General features: G+C 37.1%; 1 protein-coding gene across 4 annotated transcripts in view; it reads right to left on the bottom strand.

The window, feature by feature from the left end:
• LOC144840038 (E3 ubiquitin-protein ligase UBR5-like) overlaps positions 1–17,907 on the bottom strand; it is a 29,185-nt gene that overhangs the window by 2,084 nt on the left and 9,194 nt on the right. For 2 of the 4 annotated variants that reach the window (XM_078695666.1, XM_078695667.1), the window contains exons 13-43: positions 17,527–17,641; positions 16,605–16,926; positions 16,096–16,464; positions 15,407–15,561; positions 14,812–15,015; positions 14,401–14,614; positions 13,693–13,852; positions 13,152–13,487; positions 12,529–12,808; positions 12,077–12,168; positions 11,586–11,732; positions 11,371–11,477; positions 11,125–11,251; positions 10,341–10,470; positions 10,082–10,239; positions 9,821–9,989; positions 9,252–9,528; positions 8,721–8,888; positions 8,192–8,437; positions 7,777–8,024; positions 6,221–7,265; positions 4,852–5,830; positions 4,300–4,519; positions 3,870–4,128; positions 3,337–3,584; positions 2,901–3,031; positions 2,464–2,697; positions 2,106–2,190; positions 1,449–1,718; positions 715–859; positions 286–377 (exon numbers count right to left, since the gene is read on the bottom strand). In XM_078695666.1, coding sequence (XP_078551792.1) covers positions 286–377; positions 715–859; positions 1,449–1,718; positions 2,106–2,190; positions 2,464–2,697; positions 2,901–3,031; positions 3,337–3,584; positions 3,870–4,128; positions 4,300–4,519; positions 4,852–5,830; positions 6,221–7,265; positions 7,777–8,024; positions 8,192–8,437; positions 8,721–8,888; positions 9,252–9,528; positions 9,821–9,989; positions 10,082–10,239; positions 10,341–10,470; positions 11,125–11,251; positions 11,371–11,477; positions 11,586–11,732; positions 12,077–12,168; positions 12,529–12,808; positions 13,152–13,487; positions 13,693–13,852; positions 14,401–14,614; positions 14,812–15,015; positions 15,407–15,561; positions 16,096–16,464; positions 16,605–16,926; positions 17,527–17,641 — 7,732 coding nt within the window. The remainder of the gene's footprint in view (positions 1–285; positions 378–714; positions 860–1,448; positions 1,719–2,105; positions 2,191–2,463; positions 2,698–2,900; positions 3,032–3,336; positions 3,585–3,869; positions 4,129–4,299; positions 4,520–4,851; positions 5,831–6,220; positions 7,266–7,776; positions 8,025–8,191; positions 8,438–8,720; positions 8,889–9,251; positions 9,529–9,820; positions 9,990–10,081; positions 10,240–10,340; positions 10,471–11,124; positions 11,252–11,370; positions 11,478–11,585; positions 11,733–12,076; positions 12,169–12,528; positions 12,809–13,151; positions 13,488–13,692; positions 13,853–14,400; positions 14,615–14,811; positions 15,016–15,406; positions 15,562–16,095; positions 16,465–16,604; positions 16,927–17,526; positions 17,642–17,907) is intronic. The other 2 variants (XM_078695668.1, XM_078695669.1) reach the window with 2 other exon arrangements.

Genomic DNA, 17,907 nt, shown 5'->3' with positions numbered 1-17,907 from the left:
ATTTTTCCCTTATGTAAATTTGTATACAGAAGCACATATTGCCACACAGAGGGCGCATGTTGATATTTCAGCCCATGTTAAAAGAATACAAATTTGTGAAGTTATTAATGAACCGATTTTCTTGAATTTCAATAGGCATGCTCTGTAAGTATATACCTATGTACACCAACATTTTCAGAATGACAACTTGAAAATTGTAGACGCTATTGTGCTAACAAACAAACAAAGCAAGTACAATATTTGGAAAATTTCTGTTTTGCCAAGTAACAATGTTAAACTACTCACCAGATCTTGTCTTTGTTCATTGTTCATCTTTTCAACAATTGACCAGAACCATTGTTTAAACCGTGTCAGCTTGTCATTGGCTTCACTTGAACCTGCAGAGTATTGTGTTACATTATAAGTTACTATTGCTATTCAAGTGATAATAATTGCTATGATTGGAAATACCATAAACCTACAAAAGCTGTGTAATTTACAAACTAATTAAATTATTTATTCACGGAGTACCCACACTTGATAATGGTCGCCTGTGGCAGGGCAAATTGTTTCCTTTGTTTCGTTAAATAGTTAGGGGTTTAAAATCGAAACATAATGTAGACACGATAATTTGACTTTCTTCTTTAAAATGTAGATTTTGACATTTCTTGCAGGTCTAATCCAGATGATTACTATTTATTAATTTTTTTATGTTCTAAATTGTCCATATCTTACCGGTTTCATCATTGAAGGTGGTGTAACTGATAAGCCTAAGTATATCTACTTTACCAACACCATTCAATAAAAGTCTAAAGTCTTCAGCTGTTAGTCCATCAAATGTGTTTCTAGGTACCACGTCATATACACCCTGTTTAATTGACTGCAAAACAAGAATAATTTATTTATTATTTCACTCTTTTCATAACCAATTATGGGCACACAATTACTATGGGTGCAATGATATAGTATCATGACCAAACATGGGCACAACATTACTATATAAAGGTTGCAAAGATATATTTTCATGATCAAACATGGGCACACAATTACTATTGGTTCAATATCTTGTCATGACCGAATTTACTATATCTGGAAGATTACCTTTTTATGACCAAACATGGTTATGCAATTACTATATAAGGTTGCAAGGATATCTTTTTATGACCAAACATGGGTATGCAATTACTATATAAGGTTACAAGGATATCTTTTTATGATCAAACATGGGCACACAATTACTTATGGGTTCAATATCCTGTCACGACCAAATGTACTATATCTGGAAGATTATCTTTTTATGACTAAATATGGGTATGCAATTACTATATAAGGTTGCAATGATATCTTTTTATGACCAAACATGGTTATGCAATTACTATATAAGGTTGCATGATATCTTTTTATGACCAAATATGGGTATGCAATTACTATTTATGGTCATATAATGACCATATATGAACATATCTTACCTGTAGTGCTTTCTCTGCCACAACCACCATCCTATACTCTGCATATCGTTTTACATAGTCATATACATTACTAGCAGTAACTTTAATACAAGACCCCCCTGGTACCAGCTCAACCTGCCCTCCTCCTTCATCCTTGCTTAGTTCTATACAATAATAAAGTTCAATAGTGGAAAGTATAACACCGGAGTCTTCACGCTGAGAATCTACGATCAACTGTCGCAGACTTTCATATAGGATTGGGTCAAAAAAGGCAAGATCATGCCAACCAATCTGAAAGAAATATAAGTTCTCATTTAGTATAATACAAATTACAATTAACAATAAAATCAACAATAATAATACAGTTGATAATAAAGTTGAACAAATATAACAAATGGATGGAGAGATGCAGTTAAGGGAAAGAAGTGATGCATCCCCATTACAAAAACAAGGACAAAATTAAAGCAATGGTTAGAAAAACAAAATACAAAGAAATTGTAAATACAACAATATTATTAACACTTTTCTTTACAGGAAAATTTATGGCAAAGTACCTAAATCGCAGACATACTTTTATCTGACATAGGTCATGCACAACATCCTGTGCAGCAAGCATGATGGGATACGTACCAACAGTTCAAAGGTTAAATATGGGAACTGTAACATGAATGTTCTTACCTTTCTTCCAATTATATACTTGATAACATGTCTGTTCAAACTAAGTGGACATATCTCATTCTGTAGCAAACACAAACCTATAATCCTGTAGAAAATAATATACTTCAATTTGGGATTGTTAACAAGAAGCTATGATCAAGGGGTCACCAGGTATGAAAACTTTGACCTTTGATACAAATCAATAAATATTCATTATCTGACAACACTATGTCTAAAGTTTTGTGCCATCAAAAAAAAATTAAAGGGACCATTACTATGCATGCTTTATGCATACAAAATAAAATAAATATACATATAAAATAATTAATTAATATCTAATTAGTAGATCACTAATTGTGTTCAATGTAAAGTTACTAACCTTCCAACATTTCTAAAGCAGTTAATTCTAGAAGGGCTGTTTTTACCACCTCTTGGTGAGTAGAATCCTGTCTTTCCAGGCTGGTAGAATAGGGCTAAATTATCTACACTCTCCTCTGATTCTTCTAACTCAGCTTCTTGTAGTTTCTCAGATTTTTTGCCACCTTTTTCGGCGTTCCTGTCAGCGAGGTTGAAAATCTCCAAATCTAGAAGGCCACCAGGATTTTCTTCTCTGCTTTGAAAATAAACAAGGCAAAATCACAAAATTAGGTACCACTAAGAGGACATTAGGTTGAATTCAGCGGTTTATTTAAAATGTTTAGCTCCTTGGACTTCCATTTCAAAATCCTGGAATCCCTCTGGATTGTAAGGAATGTATAAAAAATAAACTTTTCAATCAATCAACCTGTATTTCTAAATTTCAGTAAAAACACTTACCTCCCATGTGACAGGATAACATCTACAGCTTCGTCAACTCTCTCACGAAGAGCGTCCTCGCTTGCCAGTAGAAGTAATAATCGGGATGGCTGCAATTCTAGCAACATCCCAGTAATTTTACTTGCAAGTGACTATGAAAAGAGATGTAAACAAAACTGAATACATTGAACAAAAACATCTTTGAGAAATGAAACAACCAAAATCTTGTGTTGTACTCTCATCAGGCAACAGAACGATCTTGTCAGTTAAAAATAAAATTAAGCATCTACAGTATTAATTCAATCTATTCTATAAGATCTATAAGGGACCTAATTAGGTAAGTTTTGGAGTGGATTAGAGAGATTTTATTTTATCAAAATCTATTAATCCATATAAGTAACTCAGACTGGATCCACAACTGGTCAAAATAATTACAGTTAAATAAAAACCAACTCACTGGTTGTAGCATTTGTACCCTAGGGAACAGTCTTTCACCAAGAGCTTGCTTTGGGGCAGCAAGTGGCTCATGTTCCCTGTCCTCTGGACCACTACTGTCTCGTGGATAGAAGGGCCTAGCATCATACGATAGCTGATTACGATCACGTTCTCTATCTAGGCTTGACAGTAACCGTCCACTATGTCTTTCTCCATGTCGGCGCATTCTTTCACGCTCTCGATCGCGGCTACGAATTCTTTGAATTAAACCTTGACAAAAAACATTTTGAAAACAGATTAGATTATGTAAAAAAAAATATTCAACCATCACAATACCAGACACCATTGGGCTTGGCTAATGTGTCTGATTTTCTGGAAAGTCTAGTATTCTGAATGTATTTTTATTGAATTTGCGATTCTTTGGGGAAAAAAAAAATCTGATTTTGGAAAAGTTTCCAGTTTTGAGAGAGCCTGGTATTGGGAGAGTTGGATGTATAAAATAATTAAACCATTGAGTGTGTGCAACTATCTATTTACTGCACCGCATATACTCACTAAGTTGCGGTGGTCGCTGTGTTAAGTTTGTCATCACATCGTCAATAGGTGGCAGTTTTTCTGGTGACATAAACGCTTCAGATATGGCCGTATAGAAGCTACGAGCCACACCACTTCCTTCACCAGGCTCGTCTTTGAAGGTGACCTTGACGCGATGGACTGCTACAGGTGTAGTAGAATTGGTTGCTGTTCGTCGATTAAACAGAGAATTCAGCTCTCGTAGGGTTTTTTGTATTAATGGCTCTCTTTTACGTTCCACCTGGAATATTAAATTTGAAAATCAACATGATCAGTAAAATAGATAAGACAAGTTCTTGTGAAAACACTAAATCCTGTACCCATCTTCTTGATATGAATATGTATCGCATTCTACTCTATCACATACTCTACAAATATGTACAATTGTAAAATATATGCAAACAATACTGACCTCTAGACCTAAATCTCGATTCTGGTTGTTACGTATCTTTTCCATTTCACGTCTGAATTTCGCCTCTTTGATCTCGAATCCTCCTAACTCATTTAGAACGGAACCAGGCTCACGACCGACGTCGTCGAGGAAGACTCGGCTGAAGAGTTCAAGCGTTAGTCTCCAACGTCCGAGTAGCATGTCACCAGTCACTAGAGGGCCAAACAATCCCTGAGAATTTCTGAAACAATGAAAACATAAATGATGGGTGCATATTTGTATGTTCTATATAACAACCATATTGAAAACAGAGGAATATACAAAACAAAATACTGTAGGCAAGTTCACAGTCAACAAACATAATACAATACTCATGTCGGTTATAGTTTACACATGTCTTGGGCACAACAGCAGGTATTGGCCAACTAGCTAAGCTATACAAAGTCTTTTGAGAGCAATATAGTCCGTCTTTAGATTAAATTATTCCATTATACAGTAGTGTCCCTATTGCTGTTTCAGAGCAACTTGATTCAATCATTGGATTGTGTAGCACATCCATAGTTCAAAACTTACCTTCCAAACAAACTGGTTCCTGATTGTACAGGGCCTCCAACCAGCAAAGATGACCAAAGTTTCTCAAACATACTGGGTGAAGAAGGTCCTGCTGCGGAAGAGGACGGTCCAGCTGCAGACAATGATGGTCCAGCTGTGGATGATGACAGTCCAGCTGCGGACGATGACGGACCTGCTGCAGACAATGATGAACCAGCTGTTGATGATGACAGTCCAGCTGCGGACGATGACGGACCTGCTGCAGACAATGATGAACCAGCTGTTGATGATGAAGGTCCTGCCACGGATGACGTTCCTGATACAGATGATGATAGCCCTGCAGCAGACGATGAATGTCCTGCAGTAGATGATAACGCTCTTGCTCCTGTCTTCTCAGTACTAGCAGAACTAGTTCCCTCTCCAATGGCATTTCTTGGAAAATGAACAGACCCTGGATGATTACTTGGTGGATTGACATTCATGGCAGGATGTGAGGGCATCATGGGAGCTGCACGTGGTGGTGGAGGACCACCTGGAAGAGATCTTGTTGACATTGGTAGCTGGTAAGATGGGAATGGTAGCCTTGGCTCTGGTTCTGAATGGCTACGTCGTAACTGCTCATCTGCAGCTTGCATACTTAGATTGAGGGCACCGCTTGGGCCCATTGGACTGAAATTCAAAGTACCGTCAGTCGCTTGTGTAGGCTGTTCAACCCAACCTGCAGTCCTGATGACAGAGACTTCTTGTGGTTGTACACTGGATGGACCTGCACCTGGGTAGGTATCAGCAACTCGTATGACTCCTTTAGAAGGGTCGACTTTCATTCCAACTGGTACAAACATGCTTAGAGGGTTTACATCCTGGGACCCTGAAGATTGTGATGCAAGTGGTATTAAACTGGAAAAGCTGGAATTGGTTGGTAGTGAGCTGGTAGAGGGATCACTGCTACTTTCAAGACTTTGATTGACAGGCAGTGTTGATGCACTTGCTAGACTTCCTGCTACAAGAAGAGAACAAGTTTTATTGGAAAATCTTTTTCACATTTAAAAAAAAATACAATAAACAAGATTTCTTGCTATTTTGTTTTTGGCCTCCATTACATTGCTAAACATAATTAATGAAGTTTGATCTAAACAATAGCATTCATCATTGTGATATAGCTCCAATCTGAAAAAAAGTAAACTAGGTGTTCTTCAAAACACCTTTTGGATATAAAAAACAGTTGAACTAACACTGTGGCCCCATAATAGAAATTGCTTATGGAATAGGGGTGTTCCAAAGGAGAGGTGTTAGAGGCACACAATTCACCTACAAAAATATCATAAAAATAAACTTACAAATTCTCTTTTAATCAAAACATTTACAAATTGTGTACATGGTTACAAATTACCTGAATATTGACTAGAACTGCTGGCAATATCTGGTTTTCTTGCGTCAGATTGATCACTTTGTGATCTTCCTAGTCTTGCTTCTGGTGCTATGTTAAGATTAGCTTCAAGACCTGAATGAACTTGCGTTTCCATTGGTACTGGATTATTGATGTCGACAGGTACAAACATCTCTTGACGACTACTGATGCTCAATCTCGTTGGCAGTACTTCTAGGTAACGTTGATCAACCGAGACTGAATCAGCTTGACGAGAACTTCCAACTGGTGTCGCCACGAATGGTTGCGGTTGCCCGAAAAGGTCTTCCCGTGTTGCTTCAGGTTTGAGGAGATGCGGTCTTTCTGCCAATGGTAACGCATCAACTAGTGGTGTGTGAAAAGAATCTGGAGGAGGGCAACCGAGGAAGGTAGTTGAATCAGAACGGACAAAAAATGGATGTTTTGGACCAGTTGTAGCATTTGGTATATGACGTTCTTCTTCAATAAGACTATCATTATCAGCAACTACACTTGTATCCGTGCCATCGTCGTCAACCACGTCGTCTTTATCGTACTGATGGCCTTGATGCCATAAATTCTCTTGAACATGTGCCTGATGCTGCGATGCCATGTCATGTTCGCTGCTACGCATGTAATAAATCATTGTATCCAAAACGTAGGCAGCATGTTTCAATGAAGAAACATCAACAATGGGAAGACTGCCTGAATGTTCACTATTATGAGCACGCATTAAAGATAATGCGTAACTTAAAAAGTCCATTCTAACAGTGTGGGACGCTTCAGCCCTAACGCCGCGTGTTGCGTCTATTCCTCCTCGACCTCTACGTCGGTTTTCTAAGTTACGATAGAACGATTCTTCTTCACGTGTGGCAGCCTCTCGATCAGATCCGCGTAATCCTCTGATGTAGGATGTATGGAGAGGATGAGTTGGATGTGCAGGATCCGTACTTGATGTGACTGCTTTGCCAAAACGTAGCTGAGCTTCTGTACTGTCCATTATTGATGTCAACCATTCAGCTGTGACTTTCACATGATAATCCACATACATCTGTAAAGAAAAATATTTAACAAATCTTAATATGAACAGGTAAAGACATTGTGAATTGGTTTATTTGCATTTTTTGTTTATCTTAACTGTTTATGGCCGAGGAAAAATGTGCCATTCACAGAAAATTTATGGTAGTTTAGCAAAACATCTACAGTGTCTTGATAGATAACTTTTGGACGCTCGTGTAATGATTCAGTTTAAAAACCTTTACCAGAACACTTACCTGAATATCTACAGTGTCCTGGTAAGTAATTTTAAGACACTTAACTAATGATTCAACACCATGGTAGTTTAGCAAAACCTGTATCAGAACACTTACCTGAATATCTACAGTGTCCTGGTAAGTAACTTTAAGATACTCATCTAAAGATTCAACACCATGGTAGTTTAACAAAACCTGTACCAGAACACTTACCTGAATATCTACAGTGTCCTGGTAAGTAACTTTAAGATACTCATCTAAAGATTCAACACCATGGTAGTTTAGCAAAACCTGTACCAGAACACTTACCTGAATATCTACAGTGTCCTGGTAAGTAACTTTAAGACACTCATCTAAAGATTCAACACCATGGTAGTTTGGTAACATAGCAAGAAGATCAGAGACTTGGCGTATAACGACACCAAATGCTCTAGCCAGACAGTTTGAGGTGGTGGACATGGTCTGTGGGTTGGCATCTTGGGTAGACGCAGCCGCTGAAATACTCAAAGCGGCATTCCGTCTGATTACTGGATCTATGTATATAAGCCCTCTAGAACCTTGGGAAACAAAACAAGTTGAATTTATTTACCAACGTAATTAAAAAATAGCTTTGCATCAAGAAGCCAACTAAATTGGTCAGATGTTCTCACTCAATACTTAATTATTACACTGAATGATCAGTACACTGAAAAAAAAAACTTCTCGAGTGAGAATTTCATCTTACTTAGAGTAGCAGCAGAAGTACTTGAAGGTGTAGTTGTAGGCTGTGGAGCACGATAAGCCCATTGCATCGGGTGCGGTATCTGAGGGCGACGTTCACCAGTACGATTTGATGGAGGCCGTTCCAGTTGTACATCTAAAAATGCCGGTGCTTCTTCGTCTTCGTCCATTTCATTCTCACTCTCTTCTCCGTCATCTTGGTTCGAGGAAGAGTCTTCTTCTGAGAAAAATGCCGCCACTGACCCTGCTCCTGATAAAGAAAGAAATTGAGCAATTTGATCAGAACAGGAACTGTCGGACAAAATCAAGCTGAAATGTGCTAAATGTTCATGGTTTTTAGATTTCACTAATTTATGAATATTTATTTTATTTAATTCTTTTTTCCTCCAACCAACAGTAAACTCAAGGTTCACCACTTACAAGAGAGACAAATAACACACATAAAATATATCAAAATTATACTAAGCAACCGACATATTGCTCAGTTGCAGAAGCTACTGATGTTTGAAATAATTTTTATCGTTAACACTCACCAGCATCTGATCCCACCATCGCCGTAGCAACTGTACTTCGACGACCACTTGTTGCGTCATGATCAGTTACAACATTGTCATGATCTTGGTTACTATGGTTACTCTCACTGTCACTATCACTCTCAGCGAGAAGATCTAAATCCATGTCACTATTTTCACCTCCAATTTCTAAATAATAAAATCAGTGCAATTAGAATAATTATTTTATAAAGTTCAAATTAACAAGTGTTTAAATGTTAAATAACATAACAGCGGCAGATCCAGGATATTTTAAATGGGGGACTGCTAACATATAATATTAATAGTTGGTATATAAGGAATTCAACAATTCATTTTAGCTATCAAAAGGGGAGGAGCACGCCCCTGACATGAAAAGAAGACAGTTTGGAGTTCAAAGTGGAAGATTAAAATTCCACCTGTTCAGTTCTCCTTGGTGCACTTCCAGAGTTCAATACACCAAAGTTGAACAGCTGAATGCATTTAATTGATTGATTGAATAGTTCTCAAGAATTAAAATAAAATGGTACTTGCCATCATCTTCTTGTTGTTCATGCTGTTGGTGAGGATGTTCACTCCTATGATCACCATCTGCTCCTGGTTCCTCATTAGCATCACCCATCACAACATCAACTTCTTCAACATCTGCCAACGTAACTAACTGGTCATCATCATCATCCACTGCCCTGCTGGATTCTGACTGTCTCTGACGTCTGGATGACGCCATCCTCATTGCAGAACTCTCGGATCTCAAAGCTGGTGAGGTGGGTCGTGGAGGAAGAGGAGCTGTGGCAAATAGTTCCTCACTTCCCTATAATTTATAATTCAAGAAAACAAATTAATTTTACCTAAGTATAATAGACTAATGAAGAGAGGTGTAAAATAATTAATTTTCCAAAGATCAGACACTCTTAAGCCCTGTTTACACTACAAAACTAGTTTGAAAAAACCCAAAAAGCCCAAATATGGTAGTGATATAACATCATCATATCCATATATGGGCACATGACATTTTTTTGTCACATAAAGTTTGATTGTGTAGACAGAGCAATAGAATAGGACTTGTATCAGTGATAACACAGAAATGTGACCGAAATACATACCTGCATTGCTTCATCATGCGTGCTGAACAGCGGGAATGGAGCAGTTGGGCGTGCCACTCCTATACGCACTGGAGAGATCAACGAGTCAGCTATCTCACATAATTCAGTGATTCCAAAGTGGATGAGAGCTCTGAACACCTTCTTGCATTTATCAGTTGCATCACAGTTACTAAAAACACAGAATATTAGATGTTGAAATTAATAGTTATGGAGCAAAGTGATATCACATTAAAAAAAATTTACTAATGGTTTATTACTTACTATTTCTTGCCTGGTGCCATCTCAATGTTAAGTACAACATACACACGGCATACAGATCGTACAAATCGCTGTACAACATAAAACACTTCCGTTTTCCTTGCCGGTGCTGATGTGTTAAGAACTTCTTTAATTAAGGTATTAAGGAGGGTATCCAATTCCTGAAAAATATGAGTTACAGTTAAAAATGGGTTTAGTTATCTTTAACTGGATATTCAACATACTGTTAAATGTGTGGGGACATCAAATAAAGATGACCTACCCTATCTTGACATTTGACAATAAGTGTATGTGTAAACCAGTCTAGTTTCATAGTCCCTTTCTGTTGATACAAGTACACTTCTTCCTCAGGCATTGGCATTTGTACTGTGTTACTGCCTCCAGAATTCTCCCTATTAAAATAACAATAGATTGTATAACGATTTAAATACAATTGTTAAACTCTGTATACACTATAAAACTAGTTTGACAAAAAGTAATGGTAGTGGTATGCCCAAATATGGTAGTGATATGGCATCATCATATCCATATGTGGGCACATCACATTTTTTTGTCACATAAAGTTTGATAGTGTAGACATGGCTTAAAAGCAGTACAGGTACTAACACCTTTAATGTCTGCTTATCAACTTGGTAAACATGGCCATTCGTATCCGACCATGTACTATCTAATAACCATTGAGTGATTCTTTAAAATGTATTTTCCTGTGAACATTTTGTTCAATACATCATTTTAATCCACAAACAAATTGGATTAAAAAAAATATTTAAAAAACTCAAAAGGAAGTCATCTGGAAGCCCATTGCCAGTGTTGTTCTAATTAAATATAACTGTTTATTTTGCATTTTTTTATAAACAAAATCATTGTTTTAGTTAATTTTTGTCTGGTGAAATTGAATACCTTAATTAAAACTACAAAATGTATAGCGATTTCAAAAGTTTGATTTGATGCATTTTTACAATACACCTCACAGTGGGGGAGGGGGAGGGGAGGGAGAGGGGTTAATTTATGAATTTGCAGGTGTGGGTGATGTCATCAGTACATACCTTGTTTGTTTATTAGGACATCCACTATTAATCATTGCTTTGACTGCTTGCCAGTCTTGTAAGATCATCTCTAGAGCTTGGCGACAGAATCTGGTTGGTTCCAGATTGTGTTCTGGCATCTCTGTGTCTAAAAAATACAAATATAATCTTTATAAAAATGATGAATATCAACATTTACAAAACAAAAAGAACTGAAATTGTAAATGTTAAGGACTAAACAAAGAAAGAATGTTCATAATCTCTCACCAGAATCATTCTTTCGTGGAGCTCTGCTACGGTAAGTCCTGTATTGCTCCTGCTCAATGGTCTGCCTAGCAACAGTTTGCACTAGAAACAGTGGTAGATGTTCACCCCTAAAAGATAAAAAAAGAAACAATTTTATAATTATTTTTCTTAATTAAATTGCAAATATATTATTTACTCACTGTCCTGTTACATAACTCACTAGTACTAATACTCACTTGCTATTTGGAATGGTCACTAGATCTGTTTCATTGATTAGTCTATCCAATAGTTCCATTCTTGTAGTATGGTTACCAGCAATTAATGCTTTGCACTGACATCTCTCCCAACAATCACAATATGCTGTAGGTGATGTTTTCTTCAAACTTAAAAATTGAAATTTGGTTTTGTATTTATACATTTTTACACTTAATTTATCTTTTTATTTAATTGATAAGATGCTGTACTTGAAAAAAAAAACACTGACCATCCAACAGAAAATGTTACAAGAAAAATGCACACCTGGTCACTCTACATTTCTTCTTATACTTATTAATAGACAACACATAATACAAAACTCATAATAAATTTTGATAATGGGATGTATGCCTAAGTCAAAACTAACAGAATAATTGAGGATTGCCATCCAATACATGTCAGGTGCTATTTAGTGGGTTGAGTATCTTGTGAGGTTGTCCTTAGTTTCAACTTAGGACCAACATGTACTTACGTGCAATCATGCCCCTTGTGACATATTTTAGCACACTCAGTGCAACAGCATAGAGTGTCAACAAGAGCACAGGTTCTGCATTCAAATATATCCTACAATAAAATGATAAGAAATACCTTTTTATGATGCCTACATTACGCTACATTACAATACAGAAAATTAGGACCTTTATGGACCTACAACCGTCACAGTGCAGAGCCTACCATCATCAACACAACGGGAGACAATCTGTATACTTTTCAAATAGTGTACAAGTTATTTATCATGAACATGTACAATGTACATCCAACTTCTTTATACCCCATCCAAAGGATGAGTCAATGAAGGAAAGCATCTGACCTAAGGATACAAACAATATGGCACAGGATTTGAACCCATGCCTCTCACATGATAGTCCGATTCCACTACCATCATGCCATACCTCTCACATTAAATGAGTCATTATCATTTACCTGATTAATATGTTCTTTTCCAGTCCAGGTAAAACTACAAGTATCATTACAACATAGAACATAGAGAGGCGATGAATCCGGCTTGCTTCCTGCAGGATAGATCATCTTACGGAATAGTTCCTTGTCAAAGCCACCTCCTTCTTTTTCCTTCTGATTGTCCATTTTGCCGAGGAACTTTGCACTGGAAGCAACACGCTCGGCTGTGTCGAACAGTGTGAGGGCAGCAGAGTATGCTTGGCAGGTTACAGCGGCCATGAATGGTGTGTCTCCTTGGGAATCTCTGTAATGATTCATTTTTATGTTATTTTACGTTTTTCCTATTCAGGGGACACCACTAATAAGGGATATTTTTCAGTGAAAATACTATTAATGATTGGAATCATCTTTTATCAAATATTAAAGGCATAAAAACATTAAATTAGTATAAACACGCTATAAAGATCCATCTAGGTAATATGAACTTTGTTGTAATCATTTGTTTGTAAATAGTCTATGTTCTTTTTATCGTTATTAAGGACCCCATTGGAAATAAGATGTTCCAGCTTTATGGGTTATCCTGGTTGGTTGTAAAACATTATTTTTTTTCCATGCGAACCTTTAAACAATGTTGTAAATCAACTGACCTTGAGCAGAGCAGCTCAGCGAGGTAAGGAACAAGAGCTTGCGATTCACAAAGCAGCCTCAGAAGACGATGGGCATTATTCTTACGATCTTCAGCCGACAATGAATGAGCAGCAGACACAGAGGGCGCACTGCTACTGATTGAACTATTAGAGCCTGCCGTTGCACCAGAACTTCCAACACTTATGTTGTCATCTTCTTGTTCCACATACATTGGTGGGTCTACCTGCGCCCAGTTGAGTGGGTGGTGTAGGCTGGACACTGCTGGTGGTGCATTTTGAAGATCTTCTGACCTGGAAGAGTTAGTGGCCCTACGCATCATCTCTCTCAACCCCATACTTTGAAAAAAGATCAGATTAATTATGTGGGAGTTCGCCTAACAATTATTAAATGTTTATGGGACGTTCCCTAACAGGCATTACATGTGTGTAGGACTTCCCCCAACAATTATTGCATCAAGTGGGACTGCTCCTAACAATTAGTACATTGTGTGGGATATGTAATTTTTTTGTTCATGTTTGAGAGATTTTTAGGTTCACTTACCTTCTTTGCATACTGTTAGGAGGGTGATTGGCAGAACCTCCGGTGGCAGCAGATATTGCGTTAGCCAACGTGTCTACGGCATTGCTGATTAATTGCACACGATTACTCATTGAATCAACAGCTGTACGCAGTGTGTTTAACATGGCATTCTCACCAGTTTCTGCAATGACAAATATTCAATGAATGATGCAACATATATAATATTTATCAATATACTTTTTTCACGCCACTCCTTTAGGCCGTTATATTTAAGGGAATGGAAGTATTAGGAAACAGTTACCATAGCTTAGTATGATTGAAAAATGGGTATTTGGAAACTAGGACTGGGAAAAGAGAGTCTATAAAAACATTTGGTGATAAATATTGAGATGCATGTAGATGGTAGTTTTTTGTAAGAAATACTTATTATTACTTAAATACTATTTCTGCCATATACAAAACAAAAACAGAGATATATATGGTAAAGCAAGACCAAACATCAACTTTATAAAGCTGAGCACATGAAAACAAGACTTTCTTGAATGCATCCAAGATCAGCTCAGTCACAGACAATTCAGGTTTGTAAAGTTCTACACTATCAAACTAGTTTTAAAAAAATATGGTAGTGATATGATGTCATCATGTCCATATATTGGCATATCACATTTGATAGTGTAGACAGAGCTTTAGACCACACTACAAACAAACATTATTATTAATATCACTTACCACCTCCCGGTTTTGGTTTGTCACTATTGGTTGTTGGGTAGCACATACTGATGGCCGCATGGAAGACATTGCGGTTTCCATCGCATCTTTCATTCAGTATAGCTCTTAGTCGTTGCTCCTTGGTGGCAGCGTCTGTCTCAAGTTCAATGTTGCTGAGTACGTGAGAGACTGAGTCGTAATCGCAGCGCAGAACGTGTGGCATTAACGTATGGATCTAAATTAAACAAAACAATTTTTTTTAATGATTTGGTAACTTTGTTTCTTTGGTGTGGAACATAGTTTTTGAGTTTTTGTGTTTTTATCTGTAATTGCCACCTTGGTCCTCTGAGAGAACATCCTCTGTGCTGAAAATGTTACCAAGCATAAAAAGAAATTAATAAATAGAATAAAGAAAAATAAAATTAGATTTACCTGAAGTGCAAGGACAACAACAGCAGCTCGATTTTTTATATTGTTGCTGGGCGTGGCTGCAACATGGTGACTTCCCATACCAATGCATTTGACAGGTGGAAGGTCCGTCCACACAGGGTCACGGATTCCATTAATTGCGTTCTTAGCAAGAGGATAGATGGTGCTATTACCATCTCGTAGAAGGGACACAATGTCTTGAACATTCTGGAATAAAAATTAAATACATTTTTTTTTATTTCAAGAGAATCGCTAATTACAGGATAGATAGGAGTGGAGTTGTGGCTTGGTGGTTATGATGCTTGGCTACCAATCCAAGGTTTCTGGTTTCAAGTCCTGTCAGTGTCAGGATTTTTTATATTGACAATGACATATAACTCCACACCAAAAGTCTTTGTATATGTAGAGCATTTGTGTTTATATGTTTGTCTTGTGAATAGGATTTCCACCTTTAAGAAGGATAGTGAATGAATTCACTTATGGTTATCCTTGGCAATTTGCCTAAATATATAAGAGAAGAGATAAGATAAGTTATGTCAATGTACAATTGTATTCAACCAATAATCATGTTATTGTTATTTTATTATGTTGCACTTACCGTGCTTCCTGTGAACAAGGAGATGTCATCTAAACTTTGACCTAGGAATGACATTGTACTTGTGGGAAATATACTTTCAGTTGCTGGTTTACTAGAGCTTAGGTCGTACACATGATAGAGAAGACGAGACCGTAGCTTCACCAATACATGTACACCTACAAGTAAGAAATAGTGTTGTTATTAAATATCTAAATACTGAGCACTATAAGAAATCATTATTTCAACAGCTGTTTACAACTGTAAACTAAAGCTCTGTCTACACGATCAAACTACTGTGATTTTCCCAAATAAAGTACTGTAGTGATATGCCCAAATATGGTAGTGATATGACATCATCATGTCCATATATGGGCACATCACATTTTTTTGTCAAACTAGTTTGATAGTGTAGAAGAAAAGGAAGTGTAAGTAATTTGTATGTTATTTTTAAACATATTTTAATACATGTTTGGTCTACTTTTGTGAGTCAGCCATGTCCAAAGAATTTCAAAGATAAATTTCAATAATAAATTTTTTTGAATTGAATAGAATTTTGTAGGTTAAAAGGTAACTTTTATGAAACAAAAAAAAGACAATTCAATAAATATGAAAGTTATAAAGATAATAATGGTACTGTACATAATTTTATATAATAAATAAATATAAATTTCAATACCTCCATCAATTAATATTTTACAATTATTAATTACCTCTAACATCCACTGACACTGTAAGAATCTGAGTGTCATCAGATACTGAGAGCTTCTTCGGAGTGCGCTGAAAACAGTCTGGCACTTTTGGAACCGAACCATTCTTAAGAACTTGCAGTTCATCTTTCCGCAAGAGTCGGCAATCCTGTAGCACGGCAGGAACTTCAGAATCTGTGGTTTCAGAAACGGTTTCCAACGTTGGAAAACGAACAGCAACGTAAGCACCATCAACTTTGAGAACTTTGCCGATTGGAACAGTGTGGATGTCCTCGACAAAGACAACATCCTTCAACGGCCAAACGTCCCATTCATTCTTCTCGTTGTCCTTTGTTGGGGTTGGAGATTGGCAGGGCCTCTTTGTTCCTCGTCCTATCAACATTGAATTCAAAATCGTGGTGTTAGAAAGAAAGAGTAATATAGCCGATAATTAGTTTGTGTGTTTGAAATTTGAAATGAAAGTAGTTTTTTTTTATAAATTAGAGACAAGAAAAATGTCATATGCGACTCACTCTGGCCAGCTGGACTAGACACAATGGAGATCTCACCACATGACGATGCAGGTGATGGTGGTGGACCCATGTCCGTCTTTAATTCTGCACTCTTCTGATCACCAGGTTTAGGGTCTAGTTTCAGGAAGTCCACCTTAACCTCTTCCTTATGCTCTGGTTTCGGTTCCTCCCGTATTTCGGACGTTGTCTTCCGGATGCGGAATCGGCATGTGTCTGTCAGGCTCCATGCGTTGTCCATCAGTTGGCCAACTTTTGGCTTTGCACCAGATGTGTTGAAGGCAAGAGCACCAGCATGGAATAAAGGACAACTACGAAGGCAAACCTATCAAAAGAAAAAAAAAACAAATTTATGCAAATTGTTCGATCAATTGATCCAATGTTGCAGTTAACGCTAAGAAATAATGAATATAGAATACACCTTATGTTTAAATGTGGTTGTAATAAGTCACCTATAACTTAATTTATTCAACTCAGTCTAAAAGCAATCGTCAGCCTGGATAAGTTAAGTTATTCTAGTCAAAAGAATAGAATAAATAAAATAATTAATAAATGCAGTTGTGATGGAAGGACGTTTAAATGGTTTACTTTGATGCTTTTTTACCATTGCATAACCTTCTAAGTATGGATTGATGTTTTGTACTTATTGATCAATTGACTTTTCGTGCATCAAATGTAGGAATTAAGTAGAATAATAATACGTTTACTACTCTTAAATGTAGAAATTGATACAATTTTATTACACTATCAGCAACATCTTCATTATCATATTATCAATTATGTTTTGCTAAAGAAGCAGGAAGGCTTGCTCAAGATAGAGGGACTTGGCAGAAAATTATGAAACAGATGGCACAGTACAGTGAATTACAACCCGTGCCAATGATGCCTTTAGTGAAGTAAGTCAAAGATCAAATTGTCTGTATACCTGTGTTCCTGTTGTGATATTAGACGTGCTCACAGTGTTACGGTTCTTCTTCATTCTTGCTCTTTCTCTCGCTTTTTCTAAAACTTTCTTTCGCATATTAAATGGCAACACACCCCTGTAACATAATAACCAAGAAATGTGACTACCATACCAATATCAATTCACAGGAAATCTGTGAGTCGAGCGGTTAAGGCAGGAGCACCGTTTACAGTACTTAAAGAGCCAACAATATCAGCATGAGTTCGAGGCTGACTAGCTCCTAGTTCTGGTGGTGGAACAAGTCCAAGGACTATAAACCGTAGGTCCAGTGTACACAGTTACAACCAGAGACGAGTAGGGAGTTACCCCGGTGAACTTGTGATTTATTACCACCTATCTGAT

This window comes from Antedon bifida, chromosome 4, assembly GCF_963402885.1.
Source record: "Antedon bifida chromosome 4, ecAntBifi1.1, whole genome shotgun sequence".
Classification (NCBI taxonomy): Eukaryota; Metazoa; Echinodermata; class Crinoidea; order Comatulida; family Antedonidae; genus Antedon; species Antedon bifida.
This window is presented reverse-complemented; position numbering and strand designations above follow the sequence as displayed.